At 55.3% G+C, this 16,354-nt stretch overlaps 2 protein-coding genes across 2 annotated transcripts; both read left to right on the top strand.

Moving 5' to 3' along the window:
• Positions 1-20: 20 nt before the first annotated feature.
• Positions 21-4,160, top strand: HOXA11 (homeobox A11). Its single transcript, XM_034669614.1, has 2 exons — positions 21-933; positions 2,350-4,160. The coding sequence occupies exons 1-2, from the start codon at positions 207-209 to the stop codon at positions 2,580-2,582; spliced, it is 960 nt and encodes a 319-aa protein (XP_034525505.1). The 5' UTR covers positions 21-206; the 3' UTR covers positions 2,583-4,160.
• Positions 4,161-10,487: 6,327 nt separating this feature from the next.
• On the top strand, positions 10,488-14,961 carry HOXA10 (homeobox A10). Its single transcript, XM_034669601.1, has 2 exons — positions 10,488-12,148; positions 13,353-14,961. Exons 1-2 carry the CDS (start codon positions 11,179-11,181, stop codon positions 13,625-13,627), a joined length of 1,245 nt encoding a protein of 414 aa, XP_034525492.1. The 5' UTR covers positions 10,488-11,178; the 3' UTR covers positions 13,628-14,961.
• The last annotated feature ends 1,393 nt before the right edge of the window (positions 14,962-16,354 follow it).

The following is a 16,354-nucleotide window of genomic DNA, read 5'->3' as shown; positions in this document are numbered from 1 at the left end:
AAAAAAAAAAAAGGGCCCGGACCAGCTCGCAGCTTGTCAATTTCAACATCGGGTCACATGACCAGCACCTCCCTGCTAAGGATGGGGATAGATTTCCACGTCAGCTTACGTCTCCAAATTTCTACTTCACGGATCCGCTTCAAAGAGGCAGCTGCAGTGGAGAATCATGTTAAGCTCGGCTACTGCGGAGAGCCCAAGGTAGCCCAATGATGGATTTTGATGAGCGTGGTCCCTGCTCCTCTAACATGTATTTGCCAAGTTGTACTTACTACGTCTCGGGTCCAGATTTCTCCAGCCTCCCTTCTTTTCTGCCCCAGACCCCGTCTTCGCGCCCAATGACATACTCCTACTCTTCCAACCTGCCCCAGGTCCAACCCGTACGCGAAGTGACCTTCAGAGAGTACGCCATTGAGCCCGCCACTAAATGGCACCCCCGCGGCAATCTGGCTCACTGCTACTCCGCGGAGGAGCTCGTGCACAGAGACTGCCTGCAGGCGCCCAGCGCGGCCGGCGTGCCTGGCGACGTGCTGGCCAAGAGCTCGGCCAACGTCTACCACCACCCCACCCCCGCCGTCTCGTCCAATTTCTATAGCACCGTGGGCAGGAACGGCGTCCTGCCGCAGGCTTTCGACCAGTTTTTCGAGACGGCCTACGGCACCCCGGAAAACCTCGCCTCCTCCGACTACCCCGGGGACAAGAGCGCCGAGAAGGGGCCCCCAGCGGCCGCAGCGACCTCCGCGGCGGCGGCGGCGGCGGCAGCGGCAGCGGCCACGGGCACGGGCACGCCGGCAACTTCAAGTTCGGACGGCGGCGGCGGCGGCTGCCGGGAGGCGGCGGCGGCGGAGGAGGAGAAGGAGCGGCGACGGCGCCCTGAGAGCAGCAGCAGCCCTGAGTCGTCTTCCGGCCACACTGAGGACAAGGCCGGCGGCTCCAGTACGTATAAAGGCAGCGCCCTGCGCTTTATGAAAGGGGAGTTGGAAATCTAGCGCAGCACCGCTGTTAAATTTTTATATGCTGTTTTATAAGCATATAAGGTTTATGAAGGGCCTTTAGGTTTCCCCCAACAAAACTTTGTTATAAAAGGCGGGATCACGTGGCGAGTGCTGAAATTGGCCGTGAAATACCCACCGGCCAAGGCATGCCTGCAAAAAAAAAACCAAAAAAAAAAAAAAACAACCCAAAAAAACCACACACACAACTCCCTTTTTCCCTTTTTTCTCTTCCCAGTCCCAAGCCCAGCAGCTCGACCCCGCTCGGGGCCAGCTCGGGCTGGGGAGCCGGAGGTGGGCGCCTGTAAATTCCCCCTGCAAGGGCTCCGGGAGCCTTTGATAGCGAGGTAATCCGGAGATTTTTATAAAAGCCATGTGTTGCGTCGGGACTCCAGTCCCGGTCGGGATTCAAAGGCATCGCTGTTTAACGATGGCGCTAGGAGCGTGTTTAACAGATAAAATAGCCCGTTGAGCTCGAGCAATATATTAAAAGAAACAAATTAAGCCAAAGTTGGCCTTTTTATCCAAAGGAAGCCATTTTCCTGTGTCGGGGTGGCAATTACGTGCCGCCTTCTGTCCCACTGCATGTTAGTCACAATTGTTATTCAATCTGTCAAAAGCGGGTTTTTTCCCCCTCCGTCCTGTGAAGTTTTATTGAAAAGGGGAGCAAGTCGAGCCTGCCCGCAGCTTTAGGAAACCCCTCTTCCCTCCACGCTCTCTAGAACAGCAGCCTGCCCTGCCGCCGACCAGGAGGCTGTGTGGCCTTGGTGCTCTGGGAAGGCCCATGGGAGGGGGCTTCCGCTGCCACCCGTCACCTCAGGGAAGCCAGGAGGCTGGTGGAGGAGGCAGGACCTGGTGGCCAGGACTCAGGCTGACAAAAACGGGGCAGCGGCCTCAGATGCTAAGGAGGGCCGAGTCACAGCCGCTGCCAGGAAAGACGGGGCCTGGGGTCGACTTTCCTGCCTCGGGAACCGGCTGCCCAGGTGCTGGAAGGTGAAATGGCCGCGGGCGACTGTTTGTTTAGTCTGGAGGGGCTGGAGGCAGCCGGCGACCCCCTCTCGGCGGCGGCACCAACTCGCCTGTTGCTGTAAGGAGCCTTCCTTTCGGCTCTGGGGGCAGCGTGAGCAGCTTCCCTGGGGGCCTATCTAGGGAGCTGGCTTTTATCTGGGGCTCAGTCTCCGCCTGCAGCCTGTCCCCAGCTGGCAGTAAGAGCCTGAACGCAGGGGACTGAGGAGACCTTGATGGGGCTAGGACAGGGCCTCCAAGTCCCATGGGCCAGCCCTTTTCCTCCACTCGCCGTCCTGGGATGGATTGCAGCCCCCACACCTGGCTCACTCCCTGCTTCTTTCTCCCTCCGCAGGTGGCCAACGCACCAGAAAAAAGCGTTGCCCCTACACCAAGTACCAGATCCGGGAGCTGGAGCGGGAGTTCTTCTTCAGTGTGTACATCAACAAAGAGAAGCGCCTGCAGCTGTCTCGCATGCTCAACCTCACCGACCGTCAAGTCAAAATCTGGTTTCAGAACAGGAGAATGAAGGAAAAAAAAATTAACAGAGACCGTTTACAGTACTACTCGGCCAACCCGCTCCTCTAAGGCTCCGGCCAGCTGGAATTGGGTGGGGGGCTCCACACACGTGAGATTGTATGCAGATTTTGCCCTTGACAAGGTCAAGGCACGTGGTGACTTTTGAAGAAAAGAGATGTGCAAAAGCGGGGAGGCTACAAGGAGATGGCCCCTAAGAAGGCGGCCTGGGACTCTCTTGGGCATCTGTGGTTAACATTCCTAACAAAAATTGGATTTGGAGAGTTGTGCATCAACTAGAATGAATGGTTTGGGACCCCTGGTGGTTCATTCCTGGAGACTGTGGAGCTTTGGGCTGGGTGTGGTCTCCATCAGGACTGGGCCTCCTGCCAAGAGCCCTGGAGATCGACCTGGGCCCAGGACCCTCCACATGGAGCCTGCCCACCCCCAGGACCCCTGCATCAAGAAGCTATTCAATCTTTAAACCCAGTTCAGCTTGGGGACAGGAGCAGGAGGAAGGGGGGAGGATTCCTAGATGTCTGGAGTGGGGCTGCTTTCCAAGGCCAATGTGAAAGACCGCTGGACTAAGAGGTGGCTATGAGGTGGAAGAGGGCTGCTGATCCTGGCGGGGAAAAAATCTATTCCAGGTGGCATTAGCGGCTCTCCACCCCTCCTAGCCACTCACGGCGTTGTCCGAGGCCTGAGCTTCTAGAAGTCGCCTCCGGCAGCCCACCTAGTTTTTCCTACCGATGAGGGTCTTCTTCATGGACTGCCACTCAGGCCTAAAGCCTGGTCGCAGAACAGACCTTTCCCGAGGTGGAAGACATCAAATAGCTAAGAGGCTGAGCCCAGGCCGCTGGCCCCGAGATCTCTGCAGGAAATGCCTGTGGAGTGCGGCAGCCTGGCAAAGTCTCCACTACACTTAACTGAAGCTTGGATTTGCTCAGTGGAACAGTGGGCCTGGCCAGCGGTCCCCAGCTATGAGGGGCTTGAGTCCCCAAAACACCCAGTCTGGCACCGCACTCTGCCCTTTGCGCCCCAGAACTGAGCTTGGAAGCTTCCGGCAACCTTCCAAGAGCTCAAGAGCGTTTGGAATTATTTTAAAAAATAAATATTATATTATATTATCTATTTCCCTGCAGGAACCAAAGCGAATTTTAAAAGATGCAACGTAGAGAGGGAAAAAGATGATGAAGAGAATATTTAAAGGCTCTATCTGTTTACAGTGTTCCACGGTTAAACTCACTCACTGCTAAAAAATATTTGAATGTACGCTTCATACAGGGATGGTGTTCAAAAGACTTGTAAATAAAAGAACCATAACCTATTTTGTTTGGATACTTCTTAAATTTTGCCATTAGTTGATTTCCTTGGGGTGTTGGAGGGGCGGGAAGGGTGTTAGGAATGACCTTTTTAATTTCTTGCAATGTTTGGGAAGCATTAGGGGGATGCTTTGAAGTACTTTGGCCCTCCAGGGTCTGGGGACCTCAGCTGAGAAAGCCAACCACCTTCCCATTGAATTTCCTCTGCCTCCCTGTTTTAAGAAGTGTCTGGTGGCTCTGTTTGTAACGAGTGTTGACCTGTCCTCCGTTCTCACCCACCACGTATGTCGCAGCATGTATACAGGCGACAGGGCACAAGGAAAATAAAGACTGGAAACTTGAGTACTGGGTTCTGGTGTGACATTCCTCATCCTGTTTGCCATTTACTGCCAAATGTCTGCCCCCGCATTACCACCCCCCCAAAGGGGCAAGTTACCAGGCCCCTGAGGGGGTGGGGAGGTGACTTAGTCAGGATTTTAACTCCACTAGAAGCCAAGCTTGAGAAGCCAAGGTGACTGGCCAGGTCCTTTGGGGAAGTAGGGGGTCTCAATAATGGGGTATCTCAGGACCTGGAATTGGGGGTTCATCCTTTCAGACTGGAGGGAAGCCTGGGAGAAAGCCCTGGGGCTTGAGATGGTGGTCAATGAGTTTGATCCCAGGCTGGGCTTGCTCACCTCAGGATTAAGAGGCCCGAAGTAGAACCACTCTAGGTGGCCTTGGGGGATCCCCCTTAGGAAGATGGAGACCAGTCTGGGTATAAAAAGCAGACTCTCACGGGCCTCTATGGACACTTTGTCCCAAGCTCCCAGCTGAGGCTGCCTTTTCCCTTTGGGGAAAGAAAGATGCCGGTTTACTCTTTTGTTTCCTGCCTTTGAACTTCTGCCTTAAATTTGGACATCACCCATAACCTTGAGGGGCAGGGTGGAAAGGCCAGAGCCTTTTGTTGCCCACCCCCCACCTCTACCCCCACCCTCTCCCTAGCCACCCAGGCAGGGCCAGAGCTGCAGAGAAGATCAAATTTGGAGAGAGGCCCCAGACCCCAGACCATGCTTTGTTTAGTTGTTTGTGTGTTTCTCTATCTGGCGAGACTGGGGAAATCGAGCTCAAAGGGGAATGGGACAGCCTCCCTAGATAAATGTCTAGGTTGATGAACAGACACATGGAGGTGAACAACGACTCTCCTGGGGGGCAGGGAGGGGTGGGCAGGGAAGCCTAGGGTTTAAGGAAAGACTTCCTTTGGGGCGGTTAAAGATTAACCAAAGTCTTGCAAGTTGCTAAAGAGAGTCTAGCCAGGAGGACTGTTCGCCGGCGGGCAGCGAGCGGGCGCGGGTTTGATTTCTGAGCCCTATAAAAGCCCATCCTCCGATGGCTGTGACAATGTGGTCGTAAACCCGTCCGGGGCCGGCCAATTTGCATATTTGGAATGCGCCGCAATAAACCCGGCTGGGGTTTTGCAGCAATTTCTTAGATGTAAAAATGAGATCTCTTTAGCAGCGGGCTGGGCACATTCTTTCCTTCTGTCTATGCCTAGAGCCTGCTTCCCTCTCCCGGCTCCGTGCTGAAGTTCGGGCTGGGCCTAGTCGCTCAGCCGCCACGAGATGGCGCACGTCCGATCAATGTCAAAGCCGCCGGGGAGCCGGGAACCCCAGCGCGATTCTTGGCCTTTGTTCGTTTCTGATACTAAGAGCAGCACGTTACATTATTTCACTTGTCCCGCTCCCCTTAGTATCAAAATGGGGGGGGGCTCACCTTCAAGAAGTAATTGGTGTTGTAACTAAAAGCAACGCGCCTTCTCTAGGCCTCGCAGGCGTCGCGCCGCGGAGAAGCCTGCTGTCCCTTGGCAGTGATTTCGGAAATGTGTCAAGGTAAGAGGCCACAAGTTTAGCAATTTCAATCTGGCTGAGTCGGGAGTGGGGAGGTGGCCGATGTCAGAGCAGGACGGGGAAAAGTGGCTGGGTTTGCGTTCTCCGGGTGGCGCTATAGGCGCTCAGCCCACCCCCCTTTCTCCCATCGCTCCCTAAGGTTGGAAAGCAACGGGAGGCCTAAGTGGAAAAGTTGACGATTTTAGCTCTTTGCGCCAGCAATTCACCCAACACGATCTTTCAATTTTGTAGAAATATTCCGATTGGGATGAGTCAGGGATGGGGGCATCCAAGCGAAAGGGCTCTGGCTGTGCTGGGATGGGGGTTGTGGTGGCAACAAAAAGAGAGAAGAAGAGGGAGGAAGAGAGAGAAGGGGAGAGAGAGTGAGACAGACGGCGGGACTGGGGAAAACAAAGTTTCTACTCTAAACAATGAAGTGGTGGTCAGCAACCAAGGCTGCTGAGGCCGGCTTATTCCCTGGGGCAGACATCCGGGAGGTCTCTGGTTTCCTACTAGGTGCGGTCTCTAGGTCTGCCCAACAGCCTGGGGAAAACCTTTGTTCTGAAAAAGGCCAGTTCAAAAAAGTCGCATATGATTTTTGAGGCTTCCAGAGAACCTGTATTTGCTTATTAGGAATGTACTACTATAAACCTGGCTGGGGTTTTGCAGCAATTTCTTAGATGTAAATATGAGATATTTTGCAAAGAAGCAAAAACTATTGGTATATATTTATGCATTTTCAAAAGCAGGCACTGAGGATAAACTCTGATCACAATCTCTCCATCAGGGTTATCACAAAACAAGTTTTAAATACTCATTTCACGTACCATCTCAGAGGCTAGATTCAAATTTCCTCTTTTCTTATATTTAAGTTTTTATTCCAATATGTTTTCACTAGTTTCTTGAAATCGCTGTTTTCACAAATATACAGTGCATGGGTGAGTGGGGGAGGGAATCTCAGAGAAAATAGGTGCTGCCTCTGTGTGTGTGTGTGTGTGTGTGTTTGTAAATCCTGACTATCAAAAGTCACTAGTCTTTGTTGAGCACGGGCTCCCAAACTCTGCCAAAATAAGGCAACCACAGGAACCACACTGAGTGGGCACCCGCACTGCGCTTTCTGCATCGTGAGCCTTCCCTAAAATCCCAGAACCACCTCCAGTGTCAAGGCCAGAAGAAGTTTATTATGGACAAAATTAAGGATATTGAAATTTAGGGAGTGTGTGAAAAGGCCCCAACACTCCCCCATCAGGAGAGAAGGGCCAGTTTACTGGTTGGATTTAGAGAAAAATTTAAAGCGGGTTGTTTAGGGATAGAGTGCACCTGATTAATTCAAAACAGACACATCAAATTTCCCTGGAAATGTTGCCATTCTTAAAGATGAACAAGAAAAGAACATCGCGGCTTACAAAAAAATTTTCTAACCAGACAGTAAATGTGAGAATCAGAGAAGTCCAGAATTTTTGTGAAAGTGGGTATGTGAAAATAGCGTTTACTTTTCTTCTGTGAGGCCACAGCCCAACTCCACAACCGGTCAGATAATTCTGAACATGGAAAGCACTGAGAACGACTTCCAGATACAAATTGTTTACTGGCTATCCCCATCTCAGTGCCTAGTATTTTTCAAAAGAGGTGGGGGTTTGGGGTAGTAACAGTTGGTTATTTCTTGTCCTTTGCAAGGGCCTACAGAAGGAGGAATCCGCTATCTGGTGAAATGCATCGCGATCCTCGCCAAAGGGCTTAATTCCACTGGCCCGGCATTTACTTAGGCTCCATAGCCTCTAGCCTCGGGCAGGGGGAGCGTTATAACCCAGGTAGAAATGGACGATATTTACTCCTAAATAAAACAAGGGCCTTGGGGGCTGCACATAACCGCTACACAGGCCTGGCTGAAGGAAGAAGGCACAGAGAGTTTTAGGTCAAAGGCATCCTGAGGGGGACAGAGAAATTCAGCAGCTGGGAGGGAGGGCGAAAGGGAGAGAAGGAAAGATGGCAAATGGGCTAGAGGGAAGACAGTATCCAGGAGCCGACCCATGCTGCAATTGAATCGCTTTTCTTAATCTCTGGGGATGGGGAACCTCGGGAAAGCCCTGGTGATCGATAAACTGAATATTCTATTGAGGAAGTTAATGCCTCCTTGCTACAGTCTAGGGAGCGCCGAGCCTTGGGGGGCGGTCAGGGATGCTGCGAGCTCCAAGACCATTTGAAAGGGCAGCAGCATCTAACTTGAGTTTCTGCTGCATGGATATCTTCTCGTCCAAACCAGCGGCAGCAGGCCAGTCTGCGTCCCAGGCGTTCGAGCAGGCTGTCTGTTCGCTCCCGGCTCGCCAGCCCCTGTGGGGGTGGGGTGGCGGTCCTGGGCCAGAGAGGAACTCTCACACGGGCTTACACACTCTTCATCATCCTCATCTTTTTTTTTTTTTAAGCAAGAAACAGCACAAACTCAACATCCCATTTGGTTTATTACAAGGGGAGAAAAGAGGTTGGAGGAAAACATTCGGCTTTCCCAAAGGCCAGTGAAGACCCAAGTGCCAATGCCATGGTCTGCGAGGCTGCAGTGGGCCTTCCACCTCCTCTAAGTCCACAGCCAAGGGGACTTCTTAAAGCAGATTTAGTACCAAGCTGGTTGTTTTCACCTTGGTTGGCACCTGCATGCTCTTGGATCCCAACCCGCCTAGTAGCGCTTTTGGTCACCCTACAGGGCCCTGACCAGACTGAGCCTGAGCTGCCTAAAGCCGGGTACCCGGCTTGTCTTACCAGTCAAACTGGCAGGGTTGCTGAATTCCTGAGAGTCCTGGAACATTCTGGAGGGCCCAAGGAGAAGGATGTGCGGAATCTGTGAACTCCTTGAAAATGATGGGTCAAATTGTGGGAATGCCCAGATGTGCATTTTTCACAGGATAAGAATCAGGGCTTGGCCTTAGCTTTTCCAAGGGGCCCTTTAACTTTCAAAAAGATAGGTTCAGATCATTGACTTACATTTTATTTTTCTTAGCTTCTGCCATCTCAAGCAGTCTCTCCTTTGGCTACTGGCCCTTTCCTTCCCAACCTACAGCCTTGGGAAGCTGCTTTCTACTTTTAGTGTGGGAAGGAACCAAATCCTGGCCCAAACGGCCTGCCGGGACTCATTCTTCTCAAGGACCCCTCTCCGTTCTTGGGACTTACTTCACACTCTGCAGAGCTTTCTTGATTGGCATGGACAGTGCTATGGGGCAAAGCCCCCTTCTCGTGCAGTCCTCAGTTTTGTGGCATTTCCCAGTAGCACTGCTGAGTGCAACAGTCCCAATGCATTCCACCCTCCTGGAGAGCTGGATAAGGACCAAGCCCATCCCGACAGGGGTCCTAGGTTTCTTTGCTCTGAAGCTTTTTCCTGTTCGAGTTTGTTGGCCTCTGGGCCTAGCCAGGTTAGAATTTGCCTTGGACTTGTTCCCGGGAAGGAGGTAGGGAGTGAAGGACAGTTCCTGATCTCTCCACACAGACTTGATTCAGCTGCGGCTGCTACTGCGGCCTCAAGATCTTGTTGGATTGGAGAGAATTGCTTCTCAGACTCTCTCCCCTTCTCTCCCCCTTTCTTTTCTCTCCCTCAGCCCTTCTCTCCTTCTCTTTCTCTCCATCTCCCTCCTCTCTACCCCAGATGCCCAATCCGTGGAGCCAGTCACCGCGAGGCACAGGCCCGTTGGGTGGAAGTGGCTGGAGTGCCGGGCAAGCCGTGGCGCGGCCGCCCGCGCTGAGCAGCCACAGCAGGCAGAGACCGCAACCCCTTGCATCTCAGAAGCCAGCGTCAGGGCTCTTTCACCAGCTCTCCCGCGTACTCTCTCTGGGTCTTCTCGGGCTCAGCCTCCTTCTCGGACTGGATTCACAATGAGAGGAACAAGGCCAAGTGCCTGGCAAATCAGCCGGGTTGCAAGGGTCTCTCCCCACTGCACGCAGAGGCCTGAGCGGTCTGCTTCCTGGGATCCCGGCGCTCAGCAGCCCCAGGCGAGGCCTCTGCAGGGGCTGGAGCTGGTGCGGCAGGCGGGCAGGCCTGGGGCATCCTGGAGAGCTGTGGTCCACAGGCCTGGGGCAAGGCAGCGACCTTCTGGGCTCCCCTGGATCCGGCCGGAAAAGGTCGCATTTCCTGAGATACGTATGAGGCCCACGCGGGGGCTAGAGTTCTGGGCCAGCAGTTTCCAGTTGACTAAGAGCGCGTCCCTACGGCCAGGGAAGAAGGAGGCCCTGGTGTCTGCTGAGCAAAGGGCCTGGCCTCCGAACGCTGCTATAACTGGGCCACGAGCCCAGCCCAGCCTTGCTGGGAACGGATTTCCTCACCGCGGGCCTCGTTAAAATGCGCACACCGCGGGAGTGAGGGCAGCCCCAGCCGCGGGTTTGCAGGGGAGGGGGAAGAGGGGAGGGGACGGAGAGGCAGGAGTGTGGTGACACTGGTTCTTGTCATAACCTCTGAGAGCTTGCGAATGCCAAGGCTAAAGGGAGAGCTTGAGGCAAAGGTGTCCATCCGCCGCCCCCTCCTCCAAGTTTCGCCCTCCAGGTCTTCGTCTCTGGTCAAATCGAAGACCCCGAAGAGCAATGTTTCTTTCACTTCCCTGAAATGGCGTATGAGCATGGAAGCTTCCCCGGGCGATGGGGCAGTGGGATGCCTGGATCTGGCTCTAACCTCCGAATAGGGGTAGGAGAGTCTTTCAGCCAAGGTTACCAGTTGCTTCCACCACCACCACCACCCCCAACTCGTTTCAGCTCACCAGGATCAACCGACAGGAGCTGCAGAGAAAGCAAGCCAGGTGAGCACACCCGAAGGAAAGATCCTAACCGGATCAACGACTTGCCGAGGAGAGCGTAAAGGGCTGAGAAGCCAGGGCATTACATTTAGGGGAAAATTCTGTGTGGGGCGCAAGAAAGAAGTGGCAATAGCCAGCTTCCAGCGTGCGCTGGATCTCGGGCACTCTAAGGGTCTTGGTGGCCTGAGGGCCAGGTCCGCCGCTTTGGGGAGACAGCTCCAGGTCCCGAGCTGAAAGGGAAGAGCCTGAGGTCCCGACCGATCCCCTTAGTGGGTAGAGTGCCTGCAGGGCTAGTGGCTGATTCCGAAATAAGAATGGGGAGCACCCAAGGCGGGCCGGGGTGCGCGCCATAAACACCCCACTTGTTAACTGCGCGGGGGCCCAAGGGCCCTTCAAACGGACCCCGCAGGAGGGCTCACGTCCGAGTGTGGGCGGGGCTAGTCCAGGGGCCAGGCCCCCCACTAGCCATGTTGGGGCAGCCCCCACAGCTCCTGGCCAGCGGGCAGAGGTATGGGGTGCGCGTCTCCCGGCCCATCAATACAGATTACATATTTATATCAATCGTGGGCTCAGAGGGCGCCCTCGGAGAGCGGCCCCGCGCCTACGAAACCAAACTGGGAGTGGTCGCGCGGAAACTCTGGCTCAGGATTGGCTGCGGGCACCCGCCGCGGTGCGGGGGGATTGCTAATCGTATTCAGCATGTTTTGCACAAGAAATGTCAGCCAGAAAGGGCTATCTGCTCCCTTCGCCAAATTATCCCACAACAATGTCATGCTCGGAGAGCCCCGCCGCGAACTCTTTTTTGGTCGATTCGCTCATCAGCTCGGGCAGAGGCGAGGCTGGCGGCGGTGGCAGCGGCGCGGGGGGCGGTAGCGGCGGCGGCTACTACGCCCACGGCGGGGTCTACCTGCCGCCGGCCGCCGACCTTCCCTACGGGCTGCAGAGCTGCGGGCTCTTCCCGGCTCTGGGAGGCAAGCGCAATGAGGCGGCGTCGCCGGGCGGCGGCGGCGGCAGCGGGGGCCTGGGTCCCGGGGCGCACGGCTACGCGCCCGCGCCTATAGACCTGTGGCTGGACGCACCCAGGTCGTGCCGGATGGAGCCGCCCGAGGGGCCTCCGCCGCCGCCGCCGCCGCCGCCGCAGCAACAGCCACCGCCCCCGCCGCAACCACCCCAACCCCCGCCGCAGGCCACCTCGTGCTCTTTCGCGCAGAACATCAAAGAGGAGAGCTCCTACTGCCTCTACGACTCGGCGGACAAATGCCCCAAAGGCTCCACAGCCACAGCAGAGCTGGCCCCTTTCCCGCGGGGCCCGCCGCCCGACGGCTGCGCCCTGAGCACCTCCAGCGGGGTGCCAGTGCCCGGCTACTTCCGCCTCTCCCAGGCCTATGGCACGGCCAAGGGTTACGGCAGCAGCGGCAGCGCGCAACAACTCGGCGCCGGCCCGTTCCCCGCTCAGCCCCCCGGGCGCGGCTTCGACCCGCCACCCGCGCTCGCCTCCGGCTCAGCGGATGCAGCCAGGAAAGAGCGAGCCCTCGATTCACCGCCGCCCCCTACGCTGACTTGCGGTGGCGGCGGCGGGGGCTCACAGGGCGACGAGGAGGCGCACGCGTCGTCCTCGGCCGCAGAGGAGCTCTCCCCAGCCCCTTCCGAAAGCAGCAAAGCCTCGCCCGAGAAGGACTCCCTGGGTAAGCAGGGCGCGCCGAAGGGCCGCAGTCAGGCGGGCAGACAGGCCGACCCAGAGAAGGGAAAGAGCAGAGAGCCAGGAGTCCGCGCAGCAGCCGGCCGGCCTTGGCCCAAGCTGCAGGCAGGCTGACCTTGTGAACTTGCTTTTTAATATTTGGGCGTGGGGACGCAGTAAAAATTCATGTTCGGCTTAGCGCCCCCACACCAAGACGTCCGCCGCGCTGGCCTCAGCTGACCCCCATCGGGGGCGAGGGCATGGACGGGCAGCCCCCTCTTGTGCATGCCCTTCTCCGTGGTCCGAAGCACCCTGAGCAGTGGTCTGGGCCCAGCCTGCGAGGCACGGCCCGCGCGGGGGGAGGGGGAGGGAGGAAAGTGGCTCGCTCGCAGATAGCGCGGATGTTTGTAAGGCATCCAAAATAAGCAGTCGCCAGCACCAATAAATAAGCCCATTAACCGGCGAAGTTCGAGTTTACGATCCCCCATGCTTTTTTCAAAGTTGCTGGAGGGGCGGGAATCCTCCTTGCGGGGAGAAGAAAAGGCAAATCCCGCCGGGTCGCCGGGGCCCCGAGCTTAGAGTCAGAGAGGGGCCATTTCGCTTCCCCTGGAACTCGGAATCGCCCAGACTGCACGTCCCTGGCTCCTGGAAAGACGTGAGGGACGGCCCTTGACCCCGAATCAGTTTTTGGTGCCTTCCCCGGGTCGCAGCTATGGCCTTGTTCCTCTTCTCATTGGGCCTTAGGCAATCAGGGTACGGGAATGGGTAAGAGCCACGCTGCCCTCCTCCCTTCCAAGGAAGCACCCATGCCCCCAGTTTGGGGGCTGCAGGAAATGCTTGTCTGCCTTGGGGCGAGAAGCAAAGAAAGGCGTTAAGTTCAAGATATACAGCCTGCCCTCCCAGGCCGTTCTGTCTGTGAGCGGCCAACAGCTTTGTGCTAAAACAGGTGTTTGGGGAAAAGTGGAGGAAAATGTAAACTGGGAGGGTAGGAGTAGATTGGAGGCCCTCTCCATTTTGCACATGCCCTTAGGAGGAACTGCTCTTCCCGAGCAAGCTAAAGGGTGTGTGTGTGTGTGTGTGTGTGTGCGCAAAACTCTCTCTGTGTGACTTAGGGCATCCCTCTTATCGCAGAGAAGTCCCAAATTCACCCCTGCACACAGCCCAGCCTGGCCCTGATTTAACCTTCCCTTCTTTATTCTCATCAATGCTAGGCAATTCCAAAGGCGAAAACGCAGCCAACTGGCTCACTGCAAAGAGTGGCAGGAAGAAGCGCTGCCCCTACACCAAGCACCAGACGCTGGAGCTGGAGAAGGAGTTTCTGTTCAACATGTACCTTACTCGAGAGCGGCGCCTAGAGATCAGCCGCAGCGTCCACCTCACGGACAGACAAGTTAAAATCTGGTTTCAGAATCGCAGGATGAAACTGAAGAAAATGAACCGAGAAAACCGGATCCGGGAGCTCACAGCCAATTTTAATTTTTCCTGATGAAGCTCCAGGCAATGCCGTTTTTTTCGCTGCCAGAGAGCCGTTCTCCTCCCTCTGTCTTCGGCCTCTGCCCAGGAACTCGCACCTGTGCCGGAGCCCCATTCCTCCCTCCCACACTCGCCATCTCGCTGGCCGTTACATCTGTGCAGGGCTGGTTTGTTCTGACTTTTTGTTTCTTTGTCTGTTTGCTTGGTGCTGGTTTACTTGTTTTCTGGGGGAAAAAGCCATATCGTGCTAAATTTCTATAGAGATAAATATTATCCTCAAGTGTTGAGTGGTGACTGGGCTGGTTTGCTGTCTCGGGGTTCCTCTGCTGGAAATGGCTCATGTCCTCCCGGTGGAGCTGGTTTCCTGCGGGGGCAGGCAAACCTAGCCAGAAGGCCGAGGTCCCATTGTAGGCGCTGAGGTGTCTGGCCTGAGGTCAATGGTGCAAGGAGCCACCACCGGGCTCGCCTGCCTGGAGTGCTGGGCTGTGTTTAATCAGGGGACACAGGCCCCTGGGTTTCTTTTTTCTTTCTTTTTCTTTCTTTTTCTTTCTTTTTCTTTCTTTCTTTCTTTCTTTCTTTCTTTCTTTCTTTCTTCCTTGGCAAAGAGAAGGGCTTACAAGCATGGACACGCAGGCTGGCAAAAGGGCTTGGCTTTGGCTGATCGGAAAATTGAGAGTCAGAAAGATTAATCTTTCCTTCCTCTGTAAGATATCTCAGCTTTAAAAGGGGGGGGGAACGACCAGGAGAAGGAAACTTCTCTTTCAGTTTGTGTAAGGTCTTGTATTGTAGGACTAAATTCGTTCACTTACCTCTGAATTTCCATATCCTTCTGGCTGTAGATAATCTAATATAGTTTTGTTTATGCGTGTGGATTTAGTGGGGTTTTTTGGTCATTAAGTAATTGTTACCACTGGTAACACGACAAGCACACCACAATTCTCCCTATCTTGTGGAGAGTTTTCTTTCTCATTTTCTTTTTTCTTCTTCCTCTTTTATTTTTTCCTTTCTAAAATTCACAGAATCCAAGGAGGGCTGGGCAAGCGGAATAGACTAGGGAAGGGAGACATTGTTTGGGTTTCCTTTATACTGTGAAGTTACATGCATAAAAGGGTCAAACCTGTAGGTGCAGAAAAAGAAAAATTATAAATACAAATCTGTATAAATGTCTATTATTATGAAAAATTGCCAATCTTGTTTTATGCAAATGCATTCTATCGTTATTATAAATGTTAGTTCTAGCTCTATTTACTTCTAATCTTAAATCAGAATAAATTAATATTGTAATGCTGCTGTGCGTGGAAAAAAAGACGATGTTTATGTTCTTATAGAAGAATAAAAGCTGTGGAATGAAGCTTTTTAATTTTACCTCTTTTTTTGACTTCTTATCTTCACCTTCCACTTTATCCCGTTCACCACTTTTACAACAGGAGGACCAGCCCGCGCCCCCTGCAATTACTTTAGGCATCTATTTAAATATTACCTAGACGGTCGTAATTTGTCTGGGCCCTATAGCCCTGGTGCCGTGAGGTTTGTCGGCTTTTGTTCAGTTTTATGACTTGCTAGTATATCTGGATTGTGGCTGTCTTGGACCAGTGGTTTCAGTTGAGAGGGGAGCTGCATAGACAGAGGAAGCCAAACAGGATTTCTTTCGGGAGCCCCAGGGAGGCTCGCAGACGCCGGTTGTTTTGTGGGTCCCCTGGTCTTAGATGACCCCCAGCCTAGAAATCCGGGGCGCAGTCTGGGCCCAGAGCGCGTCACTAGCGTCCGCGGCAGCAGTTAGGTAGACTCATGCGGGCTGCGAGCCCCCCTCCCCCAGCACGGCCTCCCCCACCTGGTCGCCCTCCGCGGGGCCACGCGTTTCCTGCTCGCGGGAGGTGGGGGGGCGACGGTAGGGGGAGGGGGCGCGGGAGCGCGCGCCCCGGCTGGCTGGCTGACGGGCAGGGAGAGAGGGGGAGAGCGAGCCGCGGGCAGCGAGCGCCGGAGGCCGAGACCAGACAGGGAGCCGGGCTCGGTGGCGTCCCTGGCACTTTCGAGTCGCCCGGGGCTGCCTCCGCTTGGCGCCGGCTCCCTAAGAAGCAAGATTTGGGAAACCAGCACGCACACTGCTCGCTCTCCTTTCTTCTCGCTTTTCCCTCTCCTTCCATTTTCCTCTCTCCCTTTACCTTCCTTCCCCCTCTCTCCCAGGTTTACCTTACCGGGGCCGGTGGCTTCTCCCTCCGTGATGCCTTAGCGGCAGCGCAGGGCACACTGGCAAACCGGGCGCAGGTTGGCAAGGGGCCGGGCCGGGCGCGATCGCAGGGTTCTCCCTTGGCTGCGGCGGTGGCTGTGGCGGCGGCAGTGGCGGCGGCGGCGGCGGGCGAGGCAGCCCCGCGCGGGCGGCACCAGAACTGGTCGGTGATTTAGGTAGTTTCCTGTTGTTGGGATCCACCTTTCTCTCGACAGCACGACACTGCCTTCATTACTTCAGTTGAAATCGTCTCCAGGTACCTGTGCGCGCGAGGGCCGGGCCGGGCGGGGCATCCTGGCCCTGGTCATGCCAGGCCTGCGGTGGCAACCTCGGCTTTTCCCGCGCAGGAGCCTCGTGCCTGCCTCCTTCTCATCGCTTTGCCAGGCTGTTGGCTGCAATTCCCATCCCCACCTGGCCCCAGCAGGTATGATCAGGTTAGCTGCTGCTTGGCAGACGCCGGGGGCGTGGTAGGAATTCTGGGCCCGGAGCCATTCAAGGTCAGGGGCGCTCGCT

The sequence above is a fragment of the Ailuropoda melanoleuca genome, chromosome 1 (genome assembly GCF_002007445.2).
Source record: "Ailuropoda melanoleuca isolate Jingjing chromosome 1, ASM200744v2, whole genome shotgun sequence".
Taxonomy (NCBI): Eukaryota; Metazoa; Chordata; class Mammalia; order Carnivora; family Ursidae; genus Ailuropoda; species Ailuropoda melanoleuca.
Note: the sequence above shows the minus strand (reverse complement) of the source record. Positions and strands in the feature narration are given on the sequence as shown.

Excerpts from the sequence above, each read along its gene's own strand:
- HOXA11 (XM_034669614.1), top strand. The coding sequence starts at position 207 with ATGATGGATTTTGATGAGCGTGGTCCCTGCTCCTCTAACATGTATTTG. Across the intron at positions 934-2,349 it reads GGACAAGGCCGGCGGCTCCA|GTGGCCAACGCACCAGAAAA; the intron begins GTACGTATAAAG and ends CTCCCTCCGCAG.
- HOXA10 (XM_034669601.1), top strand. The coding sequence starts at position 11,179 with ATGTCAGCCAGAAAGGGCTATCTGCTCCCTTCGCCAAATTATCCCACA. Across the intron at positions 12,149-13,352 it reads GCCCGAGAAGGACTCCCTGG|GCAATTCCAAAGGCGAAAAC; the intron begins GTAAGCAGGGCG and ends CATCAATGCTAG.